This window comes from Bactrocera neohumeralis, chromosome 5 (assembly GCF_024586455.1).
Source record: "Bactrocera neohumeralis isolate Rockhampton chromosome 5, APGP_CSIRO_Bneo_wtdbg2-racon-allhic-juicebox.fasta_v2, whole genome shotgun sequence".
NCBI classification, from domain to species: domain Eukaryota; kingdom Metazoa; phylum Arthropoda; class Insecta; order Diptera; family Tephritidae; genus Bactrocera; species Bactrocera neohumeralis.
Genome location: NC_065922.1, coordinates 2716099 through 2731587, shown reverse-complemented (window position 1 = coordinate 2731587; position 15489 = coordinate 2716099). Strand labels below are relative to the sequence as shown.

Here is a 15489-nt window from a genome sequence, read left to right as displayed (position 1 = left end):
AAAATAAAAAAAAACTTTGTTAAATCTTTTTCACCAATGATAAAGATATTTTTATTTCTCTCTTAAGCATTTGAATTCACTAAAGTCTAACCAACAGGGCTTGCAACAATATATATAAGCTATATGTATTCAAACCCTCTGCTTTAAAACTTATTTTTCCTTCTTGAATAACGGAAACTACAAGCGTGGCAATTAAATGCGCTTTTGTGCTTACCGTTGCGATATCCTCTTTACTTCTCTCGCCTATACAAATACTCAAATTTCAACATCACTCAAGGGATCAAACACTCACACTAACTTGTTTTTGTAATAGTTTTTAGCGCGAAATTCCTGACAAGCGCCGGCAATAATACGGTCGCTTATGTACCCAGTTTGTTAGCGATAAATAAAGCGGTGGAAATCCAACAAGAGGAGTTTGCTGCAAATAATTATAAAAGCAAACTGAAAGCATAGACGAGATAGTAAGATGAAAAAAGTGACATAATCTACTTTGGCCACAATTTGTCCCAACCACCAGCATTTTCGTTCGTATAAAAGGCAACCGAAATCAAAATCGGGTGATCCTTCGGACTTTGTTTCATACTTTTCCATTGCACGTCATTGTCGTACAAACACGACGGCTCCAGCATTTCGATTGGTCGGTTAACCGGGCCAACTTTACAAATATTTACATTGTTCACATCTTGTTTCCTGTTCTTTTTTCGTCCGTTATATTATTTTCTTTCTCAGCACATATATCCCGTTTATGACCTGATCTCTTTCGTAACTATTGCCAACTTTCAATGTTGAAATTTTTATTACTTTACTTTTGTCTTTTTTTCAGTAGCGAGGTGAGTGTACTAGTGCTTGTAACTACGAGTATTTCATCAGCACAGATTTTTAGTTGATTATTTATTATTTCTTTTTCTTTTCCCTATCAGAAGTTAAAAACATAGTGAATGAAAAACAGTTGACTGCTCATTTCACCCATTATACTGATTTTTATGAGTAGAAGGGGAATCTCGCTGCATAATTTGAACAGCTATTGTGGCTGGTTCTCCCCAATAAATGTTTTGGATTAAGATTTCTGCTCTTTTGTGAGCCAGTTTGGTTCACTAATTTTTAACTCACCATATCACATTTTTAATTCAATTCCAATTTTTATTCAGCGATTTCTTTAATTCCGTCTTCTTCACCAAACTCTTGTCATATTACCGTCCAAATAAGTCCAAGTATTTGGACAACTTGAGCTTTTAATTGCCGAACAGTTCCAGCAAATTCTATGGACGTCTGTCAGAAGTTTCTACACACGTCTATAGAAGATTGATTTTCATGTCAGTCAAGTGCAGCATAAGTAAGTGGAACTGCAATGGATCGATAAAAATTATTTTTAAGCGTTGCCCCTGTCCCCAAAATTGTATTAACACCAAGAGCTAAATTTAACAATTCCTTACGGATTCAATGAAATACCATGGGACACACCTCGGCGTATGAGCAACACTTCTGCATTGAAGAAATTTCTATAAATTTCGCTTCTCAAGCGACCAGTTCAGCTCGGAGTAGCGTTTTGAGCACTTTACACATCATCCACAGTAAAAAAAATAAACTTTGGTCAACCGAAATCGACTTCCTTTCAATATTGCAATTTACTGAAATAGGAAAGGTGAGCTTCACTTGCAAATCACAATTGTATTTGATCATCTGTGACCACTGCAGCCTGGTGCAGTGAAAGATGTGTAATCACAATTCGGTTTCTGTTTGCACATCTTGCAAGCTTTGCGATACGAGCAATGGTGCAATCATCTGAATTCACTTTGATACCACCCAACTTACATAGCTGTCCCGACGCTACTCACATCACCGATGTTCACAACCTTTTTGCACTGACTTTTGAGTCGACGGCCATTCAATCGATTTGAGTTTGGATTTGTTGCAAATTGCAAGACGTTTCATAAGTCGTCATCAGAGGTGGCAAAGGCAAATAAAACGAAATGAAATTCTCAACAATGTGCAGTTTAACAGCGAAAAAGGCGAGAATTCTCATTTGACTATTTGGGGAGGTTGACTTACGCAAAGTGAAATGAAAACTGCATTCGAAATTGAGTATGATTGCTTAAATTTGCCAAAAACTGCGGCCACTTTGTCAAACATTGACTGGGGAAGTGGAGTAGGCATAACAGTGTGAGTTACGCAATGGTTCGATAGAACATGAATGGTGGAATTCTGGATTTTAATCGGAAGTCACCTCTGGTGGATAAAATCACATGCCATGAATTATGTAATTTCGAAATTTAACAAAGAATTTTTATTGCAATTGAATGAAGCGTGAAAATAATCCTAATGTTGGTAACATGCTCCTAATTTATGTCTGCACCTTCAGCTGAGAGTTCCAAATAATGAATTGCTTGGATAAATCAAGAGTACAGCTATATACATTACGTAAAGACAAGGTTGGCTGAATTAAGTCTGTATACTTCTATTAAAACTCGATAAAATTATACTGAGCTTAGCAGGTTTAAATGATCTAGTTATAACTCTACATATTATAAATAATGTTATCCTAGCTTCTAGCTATCGTACCTTAGCATTGTTAAAACAGACGTTGACCATATTGGATTTGAGTATCTTTATCTGCAGAAGAGTCAGTTTTTTGACCCTCTCTACATTACTGAAATTCAGTGCAACATTCTTCGTAATTTTAATAAAAAGCAATAATACAAAATAATAAAATAATAAATTAAAAAAAGAAGCATTTAAATTAATGGGAACATATTCAGTTTTTTGTGGAATATAATTAAATTAAAGTTTGAAAAAACGGTGAAAACCCACTCGAATCAAGCGAATCTCACTCTTCTAGTACCACCATAGTATTTAGCTTGCAGTTTGAATACTCGCAATACAATTCTAAGCAATACCCTCTTAAACTTACCTTCCGTCTGTATCCTCCAACTGCGATTACTGAGCAAAACTGAAGTATATCAAAAAACAATAAAATGAATGTAGGATTTAGTTAAATTATTAGTTTATTTATTGTGGAAAAGCGTGGGAAATTGAAGTGTTGATTACATTATGGCTGATGACTATTTATCCAACAATTCTTTAAACATAGGCAGACCTTTAGTGAAAGTTGTTCGCAATTACTTCGTCCGCTTATGAGTGCAGTGCGTCGAAAGCGTTAATGAAAATGTTTGATATTGTAAATAGTATTCACAGTGGATAATAATGTAAGCTGCTGCTGGCAGACGTGTGTAGAGATTGTTTTTGTATTCAGGCACTTCAGCCTATAGGGTCTCGGCCTATAGTCCAGAGCTATCGCGTTGCGTTATCTGGCGCTGCAAAATATTTTAATTAAAAATCGGTTTTTATTTATGAAATCATAAAGAAAATTAATAAGAAATGTCCATGTAAATGTGATAAATGGAAAATAAGCGGGTTTATGCTTTGCAAACATTATTAGTTGTGCTAAGGCTTATATTGCTTGTGAATGTTAAACTTAAAGGATTTTTGCTGCCGAAGTCTAAAAAAACTAGAAATCTAAAACTTATACACTCATGATTTCACATAAATTAAACTGGTAGTAAAGGACTTTTAAATTCAACATGCACAAATTGGGCAAATTAGGAGCAACAAAGAACGCTTTATGCCTTAGGAGTGTTTTAAAAGCCTCGCGAGTCGATTTAAAAACTTCGAAACAAAAGAATTCGCAAGTTGCTTCAATATGCGCCTGGGCTTTTTTAATGGCTTACGAATAGAATGGAGCACACAAAAGAGTGTCGTTGCTCATGTACATATAGTACATAAGAACGGAGTATTCTAGCCTAACGCGCACAAGCTTCTAAAAACTGCAGGGCTCAAACTATTCAGGCGGGTTGCAACACAGCCGTCAGTTTCTAATGGCGTTTACATTACTGACTATAATGCGATGAGTGGTGGCGTTAGCATATTTAGACCCACACTAAAGGCATGAAAGGAGCAGGCAACAAAAAAAGCAGCACAGAAGGAGTGGGTTTCAGAAAAAAATGCCACATTATAAATTATGCAAAAGGCTCGAGCCTTTTCCCAGTCACTTTTCATGGCCGTACTTACACCACATAATCGTCCTCTGTGGGACATTCTGAGTCAGTCCGCCATGGCTGGGCTTGAACACAAACACAAAATTTGCATGGGCAGCGATTATAGGAGTCAACAAAACCTCGGAAACGAAACTAAAAGCAGCATAATCTGCTGCTGTGATTACTTTTGCTATGCAGATGCTTTTCAAAATATACTTGTATATCCATTGCAAATTGCTTTTTTGATTGAAGCTTTCGCCATCTGCCGCAGATTGTCGGTATTAATCGCAGCTGTCTGGGAATCCAAGGCTGAGTTTTACTTGAAGAACCAGCGTGGGCATATTTTTTAACATTGGCATACTATCTAGGCAGACCATTTTAAACTATGATCTAAATAAAGCTATACTAATTGCAAAGTTTACTTTTAAAATAATTTAGAGATGAATTAATGGTGTTTCGTTTAATGTTTTAGCTTCTTACGTCAATTCTTACTTCAGTCAGCGTGAATAATAATGTGTGTCATTTCAGTCAGGTTCAAGTAGCTAAAAAAAGTAATTGGTTTTTGCATATGATACTTTCTGCTTCTAGTAAAATTAACACAAACCAAATTGACCCTTTCAACTGAGGGAACTGAAGCAACATGCATTTCATTTCTAAATTAAACAACTCTCATTCCCATGTCTATTGAGATACTTCTATTTAAAGTTACTTTTACATTCAGACATGTGCCATCAAATATATTTCTTTAATTCTTTTATTAATCTGATAATCACCTACACAAATGCACAACAAAGTTGAAGGAAATTCAAATTATTATGCAATAACTTTAGAGAGTTTTCGACAAAAGTTTTGTTCAATTGTGCGCAAGTTACACATGGACCCAAAGGCAAATTCGATGCCAGTACTTACAGAATTACAAATGTGTCTTTATTTGCATTTGCAGCCTCACCTATAATCGTGAATACAAGGCATGCACCCAACTTTCTCTCTAAAATTTACAATTTTGTAAATTTCTATGACGATTAATTATTGGCTTAAGAATAGTTGTCGAACAAATGTAAAATTGAGTTCAACAAATTGCCGTTAGCGCAAACAGAGTCACTACTGGTTATAGTAAAACATATAGTCGTTGTTAAGATAATTAAAACTTAAATTAGCAACTATACAATTTTTGAAAACAACTTTACTGCACTGGTTGAATTTCTCATTGGATAAAAAACGCTTACAGCTGACCAGTAAATCTGAAATTTAGGCACCTTGTTTCTATTTATTACATTTAAGGCGTTTTGAAACTAGTTTGTATACATATTCAGAACATTTATTCTTATTTTGCATACATGGCAAAATTTCTAACTTCACAATTTATTCTGAGCAATAAATTCTATACAAATAAAGTTGAAAAAAAGTTACAGCTGTTCAAAAATTAGTGAAAATAGTGAAGAATTTTCTAAATTTTAAAATTTGTGTATAAAAAAGGGAAGAATGCCATGCAAGCCACCAATGAAATTTGTGAAGTTTATGGAGGCGATGCTGTATCAGTTTGTCTAGCACAACAATGGTTTGGAAATTTCGATTTAATCTGATGGAATTATGTCTCTAGCGGAAAAATGGCGAAAAGTGGTCGAACGAAATGGTACATATTTGTTTATTTATTTATTAGCATAAATAAAAAAAAAATAAGTTGAAGTTTGATCTAAAATTCGAAAAGACTTTTTCGATTATCAGTGTATATGCAGTTCATTATCTGTGGATTCACATGCATAGTTAAGAAATTAATTTAGATAAGATTTCAAAAACTTTAATGTCAATGCATTTTTCAACTTTGCTTTAAGAAATTTAGCCTATATTAAGCAACCGTAAACCACAAAAATTTTATGGAACAATTTCAATTTGAAAACATTCTTGCCTCCTCACTTAGTCGCATAATTATACTTAAAGCCATTTGCAAGCCGACAGAGGCTCTCGACATGTGTGTTTAACCACGTAAGCAGCCATAATTTTGCTAATTTTACAACACGATGCCTACGGCTATAGTGTCAACATTCAAATAACATTACAAGTGCCTCAGTGTGCATGAGTGGCAAAAGCCACAACCACAAAGATGGCTTTAAGCGCGAAAGGGGGAGAAAGAGAAAACATAGGAGAAGCCTCGTAAAAGTAGTAGACTAACACATAGCTGTGCATTTGCCATTCCACGCTCTCTTGAATCTCACAAATGAATATTTATGTTAATAGTAACTGTAATTTCTTTCAGTGACATTACCCAGCAGCAAAAGCTCTAAGTTTTCTATTCCTAAAATTAAAATAAAAAATGAAAAGAAAAATTACTAGTCTTAAACTTGTTAAATATATACATACAAGTATATGCTTAAGATATTCATAAATACGTTTTACTTTTTGCCTTCTGCTGTCCATATGATTTTGTTACAAGTATCACCGAAAGTTGTCTTCAATGCCCATATTTACACAAGTTAATTAGTGGGCTATAATCATTACTAACTTATATTGCACAAACTAAAGACATTCCTTAAGACTTTTTCGAAGTAAAAGTATTTAAATTATGTTTGAAAAAGTAAAAAAAATTGTTTTAGTGACAACATAATACGAACTCATTAGTGAAATTTATTTCCTTTCAAGCCAGCGCAATTTTCTCACATCCGTGAGTGCATGCAAATATATATATAAATTGTTTTCAATGGAACGATTTCTTGTAACACAAAATCTTTCACCGCAAAACCAAGTATTTGTAACTATTCATAACTTCCTAAACAGACAATTTGACTCATAAATCAACAATTGAAGCCACGCCCCTTCCATTTCAGCCGCAGATTGTCGGCGATATGTCATGTGTGTGAGAACACACTCATAGTTACTTTCAACCTGCCCACGTTCAATCATCATCTTGCATCCTGCCGCTTGCAATTTTCCACATCGAAACAAGACACAAATCATGTCGAATGTGGCAAATGAAGCGACAACGTGGAAATATTAAGATATATAAAAAAGTGTTACAGTCTGTTTTGGGTTGTGTAGAAGCGCATGAATTAACTATGATCAATTCATAATATCAAATTACAAGCTGGAAACACAGCTGAATGCATCGCTTTCTTACACCATAGCAAAATTACTTTTGCTGACAACATCTGAAAGCTCACTAGTGCTTGTGCATATATTTTTTCAATCAAGTTTGAACTTTTTCTCATTTTGGTTTTTCCAGCATGTGACAGCGACTTTGTTCTCTCTACGAAATTTGTATAGATGAAGCATCCCGTTTGAAATATTTTGAGAACATGCACAGATTTACCGATATTTTTGATAAAAAGTTCGTAATAGGAAATGGGGTCCATATATTCGGCAACTAAAGGCTTATTAATTTTAGTCCAATTTAAAAAAATGTTTGGTCATAAGGAGAATTTAAAATTTTTTTATATAGAAATTAGGTGTGGACTACAAGTTTCGTTCACTGAAATATGGTCGAGATAATATGACACACCAAACTTGGTCGATATCGGTCTAGTAGGTCTACAGATGTAGGCTTTCACCTTAGTGAGAGCGGTGCCACGCCCATTGGTCAATTTTCACTTCATTTCGTACCTAAATTTTTGCTCGTGAACAAAATTATTATGTGCTTAATAAAACTACATATTATGTAAACAAAGTGGTCATTGACCCCATAAAATTTATGCAAAAAGGTTGTTGACTTGGCTAAATATAAAGAAAAGGTTTTGTATTACCATAAAATTTATAAGCTTAGGCGAAAATGTGTTATCATTTTAATAAAACTACTGTAATTTATTGCTTTAGTGCGAATGTCATTTTGTAGTTCATTTCGTATTTGGCTCCTGCATATGCCTCTTCTGTATTTACATATAGTAGTATTCCAAAGCGAAGCAAAGCAATTTAAATAGAAGCAATCTTTGATTTTTGCATCCACAAAGCTTTATTATCCCCTTGCAAACAAAAGACAAATTGAAAATAAACGAGTCTACACCTTAAACTCAATGCATACGCGGTGTCATATAACATTCATCTTACCCACGCAATCTAAAAGGCTTCAAACAGGGCCCATTATAGCTGCCGGTAAATTGTTATAACTATGTTTTGATACCATAGAACGAATAATAAACTTTTGACTGATTAGCACAGTAACTGTTTGCATACGGTAATCCACATCACAGGATTCCTTCCATTTGTTTGCATAAATTGTTCAAATTACTGGCAAACAATAACAAAATCAGCACTCATTAAGCTTCGTAAACGCTTTAAAACTTTCCGCCTAAATGTAGAAAAAAATCAAAAGCCCGCATTGCTTGCTCAGTACAAATGAGTGCTAATAAAATGGAAAAGGAAGCTAACAGCAGTTTCGTTGCACTTGGTTGCATGGCTATAATCTCTTTTACATAACACATATGCTACTAGCACACTGCAGATTTTGAATTATTCAGAGATGATGCAACACCAAACAGCCGCCGGCTTCTAACAGTGTTTACAGTGCTGATTATAAGCCATGAATGATGCCAACACACAACACTTTTAGACTCACACATGGGTCGGAATAGAGCTGGCTAGTATTTGGCTGTATACCAAAAGCAGTTCTTGGAAGCTTTCAAATTGAAATAATATTTTCATTTAAAATTCACATTTGAGACACATGTTTCAAGCGGTCTGGCTGCATTTCCTTTGGGCTCTTAGCACTATCATTGACTCCCGGGTCTTGCTTTGACTTGAGGAATTTATGCCTCATTTTAATTTTACCTGGGGTTCTATTTTCGTTTTTTTTTATAAAGGCAAGTAAACTTTTACTCATTGAATTTTCATCAATATTAAGATTTGAATTACATGTCAATTTAAAGTATAATAATACAATAAATTTCATTTCTTTGCAATTGTGTCTGCTTTTCTTCCTCATATGCTGGTGCTGGAAAACCGAAGGAATATATGCTATGTAAATATTTTTCGCCAGCAATAAAATATGAAAAGGCCTCGGAAGCAATGTAATTGCTGAAATATTAAATGAGCCGAATCTAAGTTAAAAATCTTCATTCAAGATACCATAATAAACTTACTCATCCCCACAGGAACACAGCTCATATATTTACTCGCCTCAACTCAACAGTAGCCAGATGACTTAACCCAAATTACGGCCGATGCTATTTTGTTCGAAGATCTCAACCAACTTGCTGTCATAATAGCAATGCTGATTTCTTTATCAAGTGACACCTGAGCATTTTAGTTTGAGGTTTTGAGATCTCAGGGTTGTCTCCAATAAGTGATGAAGCTAAAGAGAGCTGGTGTCCAAGCGAAAAGCTTGCTCGTCTGCCTGCAGAGTGATAAGAAGTTGATTGAGTTTAAAAGTTTTGGAAATCACAAGTATTTATCTAGTTGTCTATTAAAAATAGTACAGATTAAATTTAAAGAGTATATTTTAGGCAACCATATTAGTTCTAACTTATAATTTTTGTATTTATTTTATTTTGTTATTGTTTTTAAAATATATTTTTGCTGTGTTGGTCGGTGGTGGGCATGAGCGTATGAGCTACATTTGCGTACAGCCACAGGACTGTGTGTGTCTGTTGGTGTGTTGGCTAACGTTGCTCATACCATTGCTAGGTTCACTATTTAAATATTTTAGTGGCAAATATTTACATTTGTGTCTGTGTTAGTTTTTTGTTATTCTGATTCGCTGCTTTTAGTTGGAAACATTGTGTTTTGTTTACTTTCCGAAAAAAAGTAATAAAGAATGTATTTGTTGTTTTTTTTTTCACCAGATATATAAATATTTTCGCAAACTTGCGCGTTGCATAAATTCTGCAAATTACAAAATGTTCATGAAATAACGAGATGGGTTGAGACGGAACAATATCAACAACAAAACCAGGCTCGGCGATGTGCATCTAAAATAGAAACAATGTGAGTACATATGTGTGAGAATGTGTAATTGAAGCGAATGCGTTAACGTGTGGGCGACATTCTGACTGTTAGCACAATTTCTAGGGATGTCGATTTGTATCTGATTTTAGCATATAAATATTTAAATGTTATTTGAGTCCTAGAAAAATATAAATCATAAATTGTGGCATTTTTGGGATCTTCAAAATCGCTGGAAGCTTGCATGCATTAGAAGCGGGACTAGTGCAAGATCAGTTGGTTAAGTTTGGTTGAAATAATCTTAGTTATTGGCAAATCATATTATGCCGGGCTCTTGTGTATAATCTCTCTGCAATTTGCATAAATTCGGTTCATTCATATGTTGTATTTTGAAGTAGAAAAGGGAGAAAAATTAAGATTTATAAAAATTTTATTTTATTTTCAGCTCCTGTATTCACTCAGTAATTCTATTTCCAACATACTAAACTATACATTCATAGAAGTTTTACTACGTTGCTCTATGTACTTGCCTCTCTATTTGTTGCTTTTGCTTTTCTTTGGGTCAAGGTTACTGCGTCCACGCAGTGCAAATGTGAGGATTTGTGTGGAATATTATTGGGGTTATGCTGCTGAGTTATTTCAAAGCTCGTCCATTGCCACCTAAATTTCGAAACATTTTGCCATTTTACCACTTCGCCATACCACCAGCGTTTGTTATGCTCTAGACGTTTTATTGCTGTAAGCGCTGTACCGTTGACATTGATCAGAAGTAATGGAATTTTATGGCGTTCTCATTTTATGGTTTCGACGTCTCTGCTTTTCAAAGCGTTCTTCCTCTTTCAGCACTATTCTCTTTGCTCTTATTTTGGATTTAATGTTACATATATCATAATTTAGTGACAACCATCCTTATCGTCTCTTCATATTTCGATGCTCCACTATTTCGTGGAATTTTCACGTCACGTAAAGTGCAACAGCATAGCTGCAAATTATTTTCAAATAAATTATATTTTTCTTCAAAATTAATACCTATCCAGCTGCAATGGCTGTGACCTGTTTAGTAATATTCGTGCTGCCTTTGAGCAAAAGAGAAATTGATATGTGACACTTTTAATTTGAAAACACATGTTTGCAGCGTTTGTGAAATACACGCCGAATCGCGAAGTTCACATCTCTAAATTTTGCTTTCTTTGCATGAACCGCTTATGGTCGCTGTGAACTTCCTCATTTGCAATGTAATTCTTCATTTGATTCTTTCTGAGGCAAAATAAAATTGGCTTCGATTGCAATAACTTCAGCTTTACGCAATTACTTCTGTGTGCTTATAAGCTTCTAAGGCAGTTTGCTTTGTAAAGTAAATGTTTCTCGCTGAATTGATAACCCCTGATTGCATCTTGAAATTTCCAATAAATCGCACGAAAAGGTGCATTGCTGCCGTCCAAACAAGCCGCGGTGAACTGTGTTGCCATTGAGAGGAAAAGCTGTAAATGTTCTGAAAGTTTTTGGCCTTTATTTCAATTTGTTTTGTTAATTGCTTAACTGTTTGACTTGAATTTTCGATGAGACAGGGACAGGACAGTTAAAGTAACTCCCTCGCAATAGCTACATACTATATGTCTTCAATTAAAATAATAATTTGCAAAGGCATCCAGCATTAAAGCGAAAAATTAATGCAGCGCTTCGAATGCAAAAAGTTTAACCTAACCATTGGCAGTTAAATACATATATATATTTATTATTTCATAGTTACTATATAGGTATACGGTTTTCGCTGCCCAAGATATTGTAAAATAATTTAAATGAGATTTTGTTTAGAAGTTTGTTCTTTGAATGCGTGAGAGCATAGTTCGTACAGAAAATTTCGACACTTTGACAGCTGCGCCGTTCCAGGTGATGTTTATTCAGGTAATTCGCTCACAACGTACCGTCAAGAATGTCCGTTTATTAGAAATTATTATTAAATATTTACAAAGATGTTTTATTTTACGATGTTAACAAACGAATACAGATTAATTTTCAAATTATTTTCCGACCGAAACATAAAATATTCAAAAGACAATTAATTTATTTCCCAGCGCCTGCTAGCACTACTCCATTTGCTTGCTTGTTAACGAATGCCTTTCACTTGTTAAAACTGTCTGTGACAGTACCTTCAATCATTGATTTCAGTCCGCCGCGGTTTCTGCTTTCCTGCTGGACGGGGCTGCCCGTGGCTGAAATAAAATATTCAACGCATTCATAGTTATGTGATGAAAAAAATACCTTATGAATTATAACGGACTACTTGGTTCCTTAAGCGTTATTTCGCTGTGTCTCCCGTTGATCGAGAACAAAATCTTCTCAACAGAGCTTCTAATTAATTTCTTAATTGATTTTATGCACTAGACTTTTTCAAAAAATTTTGAACGAAACGACTAGTGTAATGAGTTACTCAGTGTGTGAAATTTTGTTGTTTCTTAAATCCAAAAAATGGGAATATAGTAATTCTCAACATACATGCTACATTAAACGCCAAACCTACATAAATATTGAGATTTCGTGCTTTGTAGTACATATAAACTGAACGCCCAGTGAGACTGGACCGCCCATAGTTTCATTTTCTACCACAAAAAGTTTTCACGTGAAATATAACATTGAAATCATTTGCGCTGGAAAGAATACTAATGCCAAAATAAAAATTAACAAATGTGGCATGAAGCCGCGCAAGAGGCAACCGCAACATATCGAAATTTCAACTTGAGCAACTTTGACTAACCACCCATTTGCAGCCAATAGCAAAATCAAATATTTATGCCAAGTTTACGCACTCCGGTATTGGAGGCTTCGCGTGTTGCATCATCACGAAGCGGCGCCAAGGCGTCTATCCAACCAAAGGAGAGCTTACTAAAGTTGCATTCACGAATTAATAAACTTCCAGCCAATACTTGCAACTACGAACAATTTTTTTAGCGTGTGAACTGAAGTGTCAGCAAGTATACTGTAGCCGAAGTGCATAAATAAATGCCCGTATGACTCTTTGTAAGTAAGCATCATCACTTACTTAAAACAACTCTTAGCAGTCGCAAAACAACCAAATGTTAGCTTACATTGAAATTGGGGTGTACTTGAAATGCGGGGTGATCTTCGAAAGCACTTCATTCCGTTATTTTTGTTAAGGAATGTCAAATAGTTCAGCCATTGCTTTCGTTTGCGCTTAAAAACTTTTAAGCGAGTTACTGTAGTCAAAAACTTATTTGCGCTGTCTCACACTCTCAAATAAGGAAAAATAGGCGAAGGCGGCGGTTTGTACGTTTGTCTTTTCTAAACGCCAAAGACTTATTTTAAAGAAACAATATTTACTTATTATTGTTGGTAATCAGGACATTAGAAGGACATTGAGAAGATAAACTTATCGCAATTTGTTGAAACTGATTTTTAGGGTAAATTGCGGTACGTTGCAAGGAAGGTATGTTACTTGTTCAATAATATACGATTAAAGCTGATATAGATAAGCTAACTCAATAGTATATATTGTATAATTACGATTAAATCTCTCGTTTTCACTTTGTACTTTCTCCTTCAAATAGGCATGAAACCAGAAAATCAAATCATATGCCATCTGTTCACGACACAATTATAACGGCGATTGCAATAGCAACCATTGTTACTGGAAAAAAAGCGGAAACAACTTTAATTATAACAATAATTTTAGCTTTTCTGAGTAAATTGACGACTGCCAAGATCAAATTAAAAAGCCGTTAAATTAATTCCACCAAATTGCATAGCTGAAATTATTCGCGATGAGTAAAACCCGCTGGTGAATAAATTTTTGGATATTGATAGTGCTTTGTTTTCTTTTGTCAAACTCACTACTGGAACTCTGTCGAAAACCTTCCACTTGAAGTTTAATTGTTTTACTCTCCTTAAATACAGAAGATCAAACTGATTTGGTGGTAATTAAAAAAATTAGTTACTGTTACAACATATTCTTCTAAATTGAGCTGAAATGAACTTTCCACCACTCATTTTCGACTGAGAACGACGTGATGTCAGCCCATTGAATATAACCTAAACAATAACGTGGAATTAATCCAGAGGAAGATATGAGGACCTCCAGAAAAAGCACGAATATCAATATTTTAAAACAATTATAGATCTTACACTAAATATTCTCGAAAAATCAAAGTAAGAGGATTAATATTTGTCCTTAAGACAATCAGAGATTGGAAAAGCGAGCCATGAGCATGAAATTATTCAAGTTTTCTCGTCTCGGGTTGTGAGTAATAGTGAAAGGGAACCAATATGGAATGAAATAAATAAAAACATAACGCATAAAAACAGCAATGTAAAAAGTCGATAAAAGAAACCATCGAGACATACAACAGTCATAAGAAAGCCGAAAATAGTTTCCTAAATTCAAAACTCTCTGTAGTTAGAATTATGGAATAAGAATATACACATGCATAAAAATGGCCAGAAACTATCACAAATTAATGTTCTGGCGACAAATTTTTCACCAGCCTTAATCCAGAGCAATTCATGATTTCGGCGCTCTGTTTTGAGCTCATTTATTTAACCTTTCAGCAAAGTGTTTTGATGGCCAAAAGCAAAGAAATAAGTTGAGCACACAAAATAATTCATATTGTAGAGCTAGCAGCATAAGAAAGCAGTAAACAGAAAGCGAAAAATCGATTTTTTATATTCTTTATTGTTTCTCTTAAATAATTATTGAAAGATATGATATTTATTACTCTTCTTATTTCATTCACCGTTCATGTTCAATTTGTGTTTACGGATATTTGCTGTCTGTTCGCATGTTTTCCCACAATAGCTTTGACATTATTCACTGGGCAGACGATTTCTTCTTCTCGTTCTGCAAAAAGAAAGAGCAGGAATAAAATATCGGTTAGTTGTGAAGAAGTAAGGGGAATTTTCTGAATGCACTTAATATTTCTTATGTAGATAGCAGACAGATGATTATCTACTATCTATAACTGCAGGGGGAGAACCGTTTTCATAATACAATAATTTCCTTTAGGATTTCTGTGACTTTACTTCAAACTATTTTCTATCCCGCTAGTAAGCACGTAAAACAAATGAAGTTGGCTTATAAGTACGAGCATATACAAGTTTTTTTGAAATAATTAAGAAGGTGTTTTATGCGTAATTAAATTTTTTCAGGCAGAAATCCATTTTGATAATGTCTACTAAATATTTGATATTATTAATTTGTTTTCAATATTTTTGGTTTATTATTTAATTACAAAATGATATCTTTTATATTTATTTTGTTTGAAGTAGTGGGGAAGCGTCTTCCAGTTGTTGTGTGATCCGAAAGGTTACAAAAACATAGACGGCCTATGTGAATGTGATTAAGAAGGAAATTAGGAAGCCTACCTATTACATGTATCCATAAACGAGATGAACACTATCATAGCCAAGTATATGCAAAGCATTAGGAAAATATCCCAAATGAAAAAGAGCGCAGGTCTCAAGAAAACGAAGAGTTCGAGAAATATTTCATCCGGGTATGGCTACTTAATTTTGGGCAAAAGTTTAAATCTCCAAACCCCAAACACTCGAGCTGTCTTGAAGTACTGACGAATTCTTA

At 34.5% G+C, this 15489-nt stretch overlaps 1 protein-coding gene across 5 annotated transcripts in view; it reads right to left on the bottom strand.

Moving 5' to 3' along the window:
• Positions 1-2979: 2979 nt before the first annotated feature.
• LOC126759125 (neuronal acetylcholine receptor subunit alpha-7-like) overlaps positions 2980-15489 on the bottom strand; it is a 151122-nt gene continuing 138612 nt past the window's right edge. Inside the window, exons 3-5 of one of the 5 annotated variants that reach the window (XR_007666953.1) lie at positions 14648-14751; positions 9098-9351; positions 2980-3311 (exon numbers count right to left, since the gene is read on the bottom strand). Coding sequence is in view for 1 of the 5 variants with exons in the window: in XM_050473749.1 (XP_050329706.1) it covers positions 14722-14751 (30 nt within the window). In the remaining 4 variants the exon portion in view is untranslated. Of the gene's footprint in view, positions 3312-8758; positions 9033-9097; positions 9352-14566; positions 14752-15489 lie in introns of those variants that run through there. The other 4 variants (XR_007666955.1, XR_007666952.1, XR_007666954.1 and 1 more) reach the window with 4 other exon arrangements.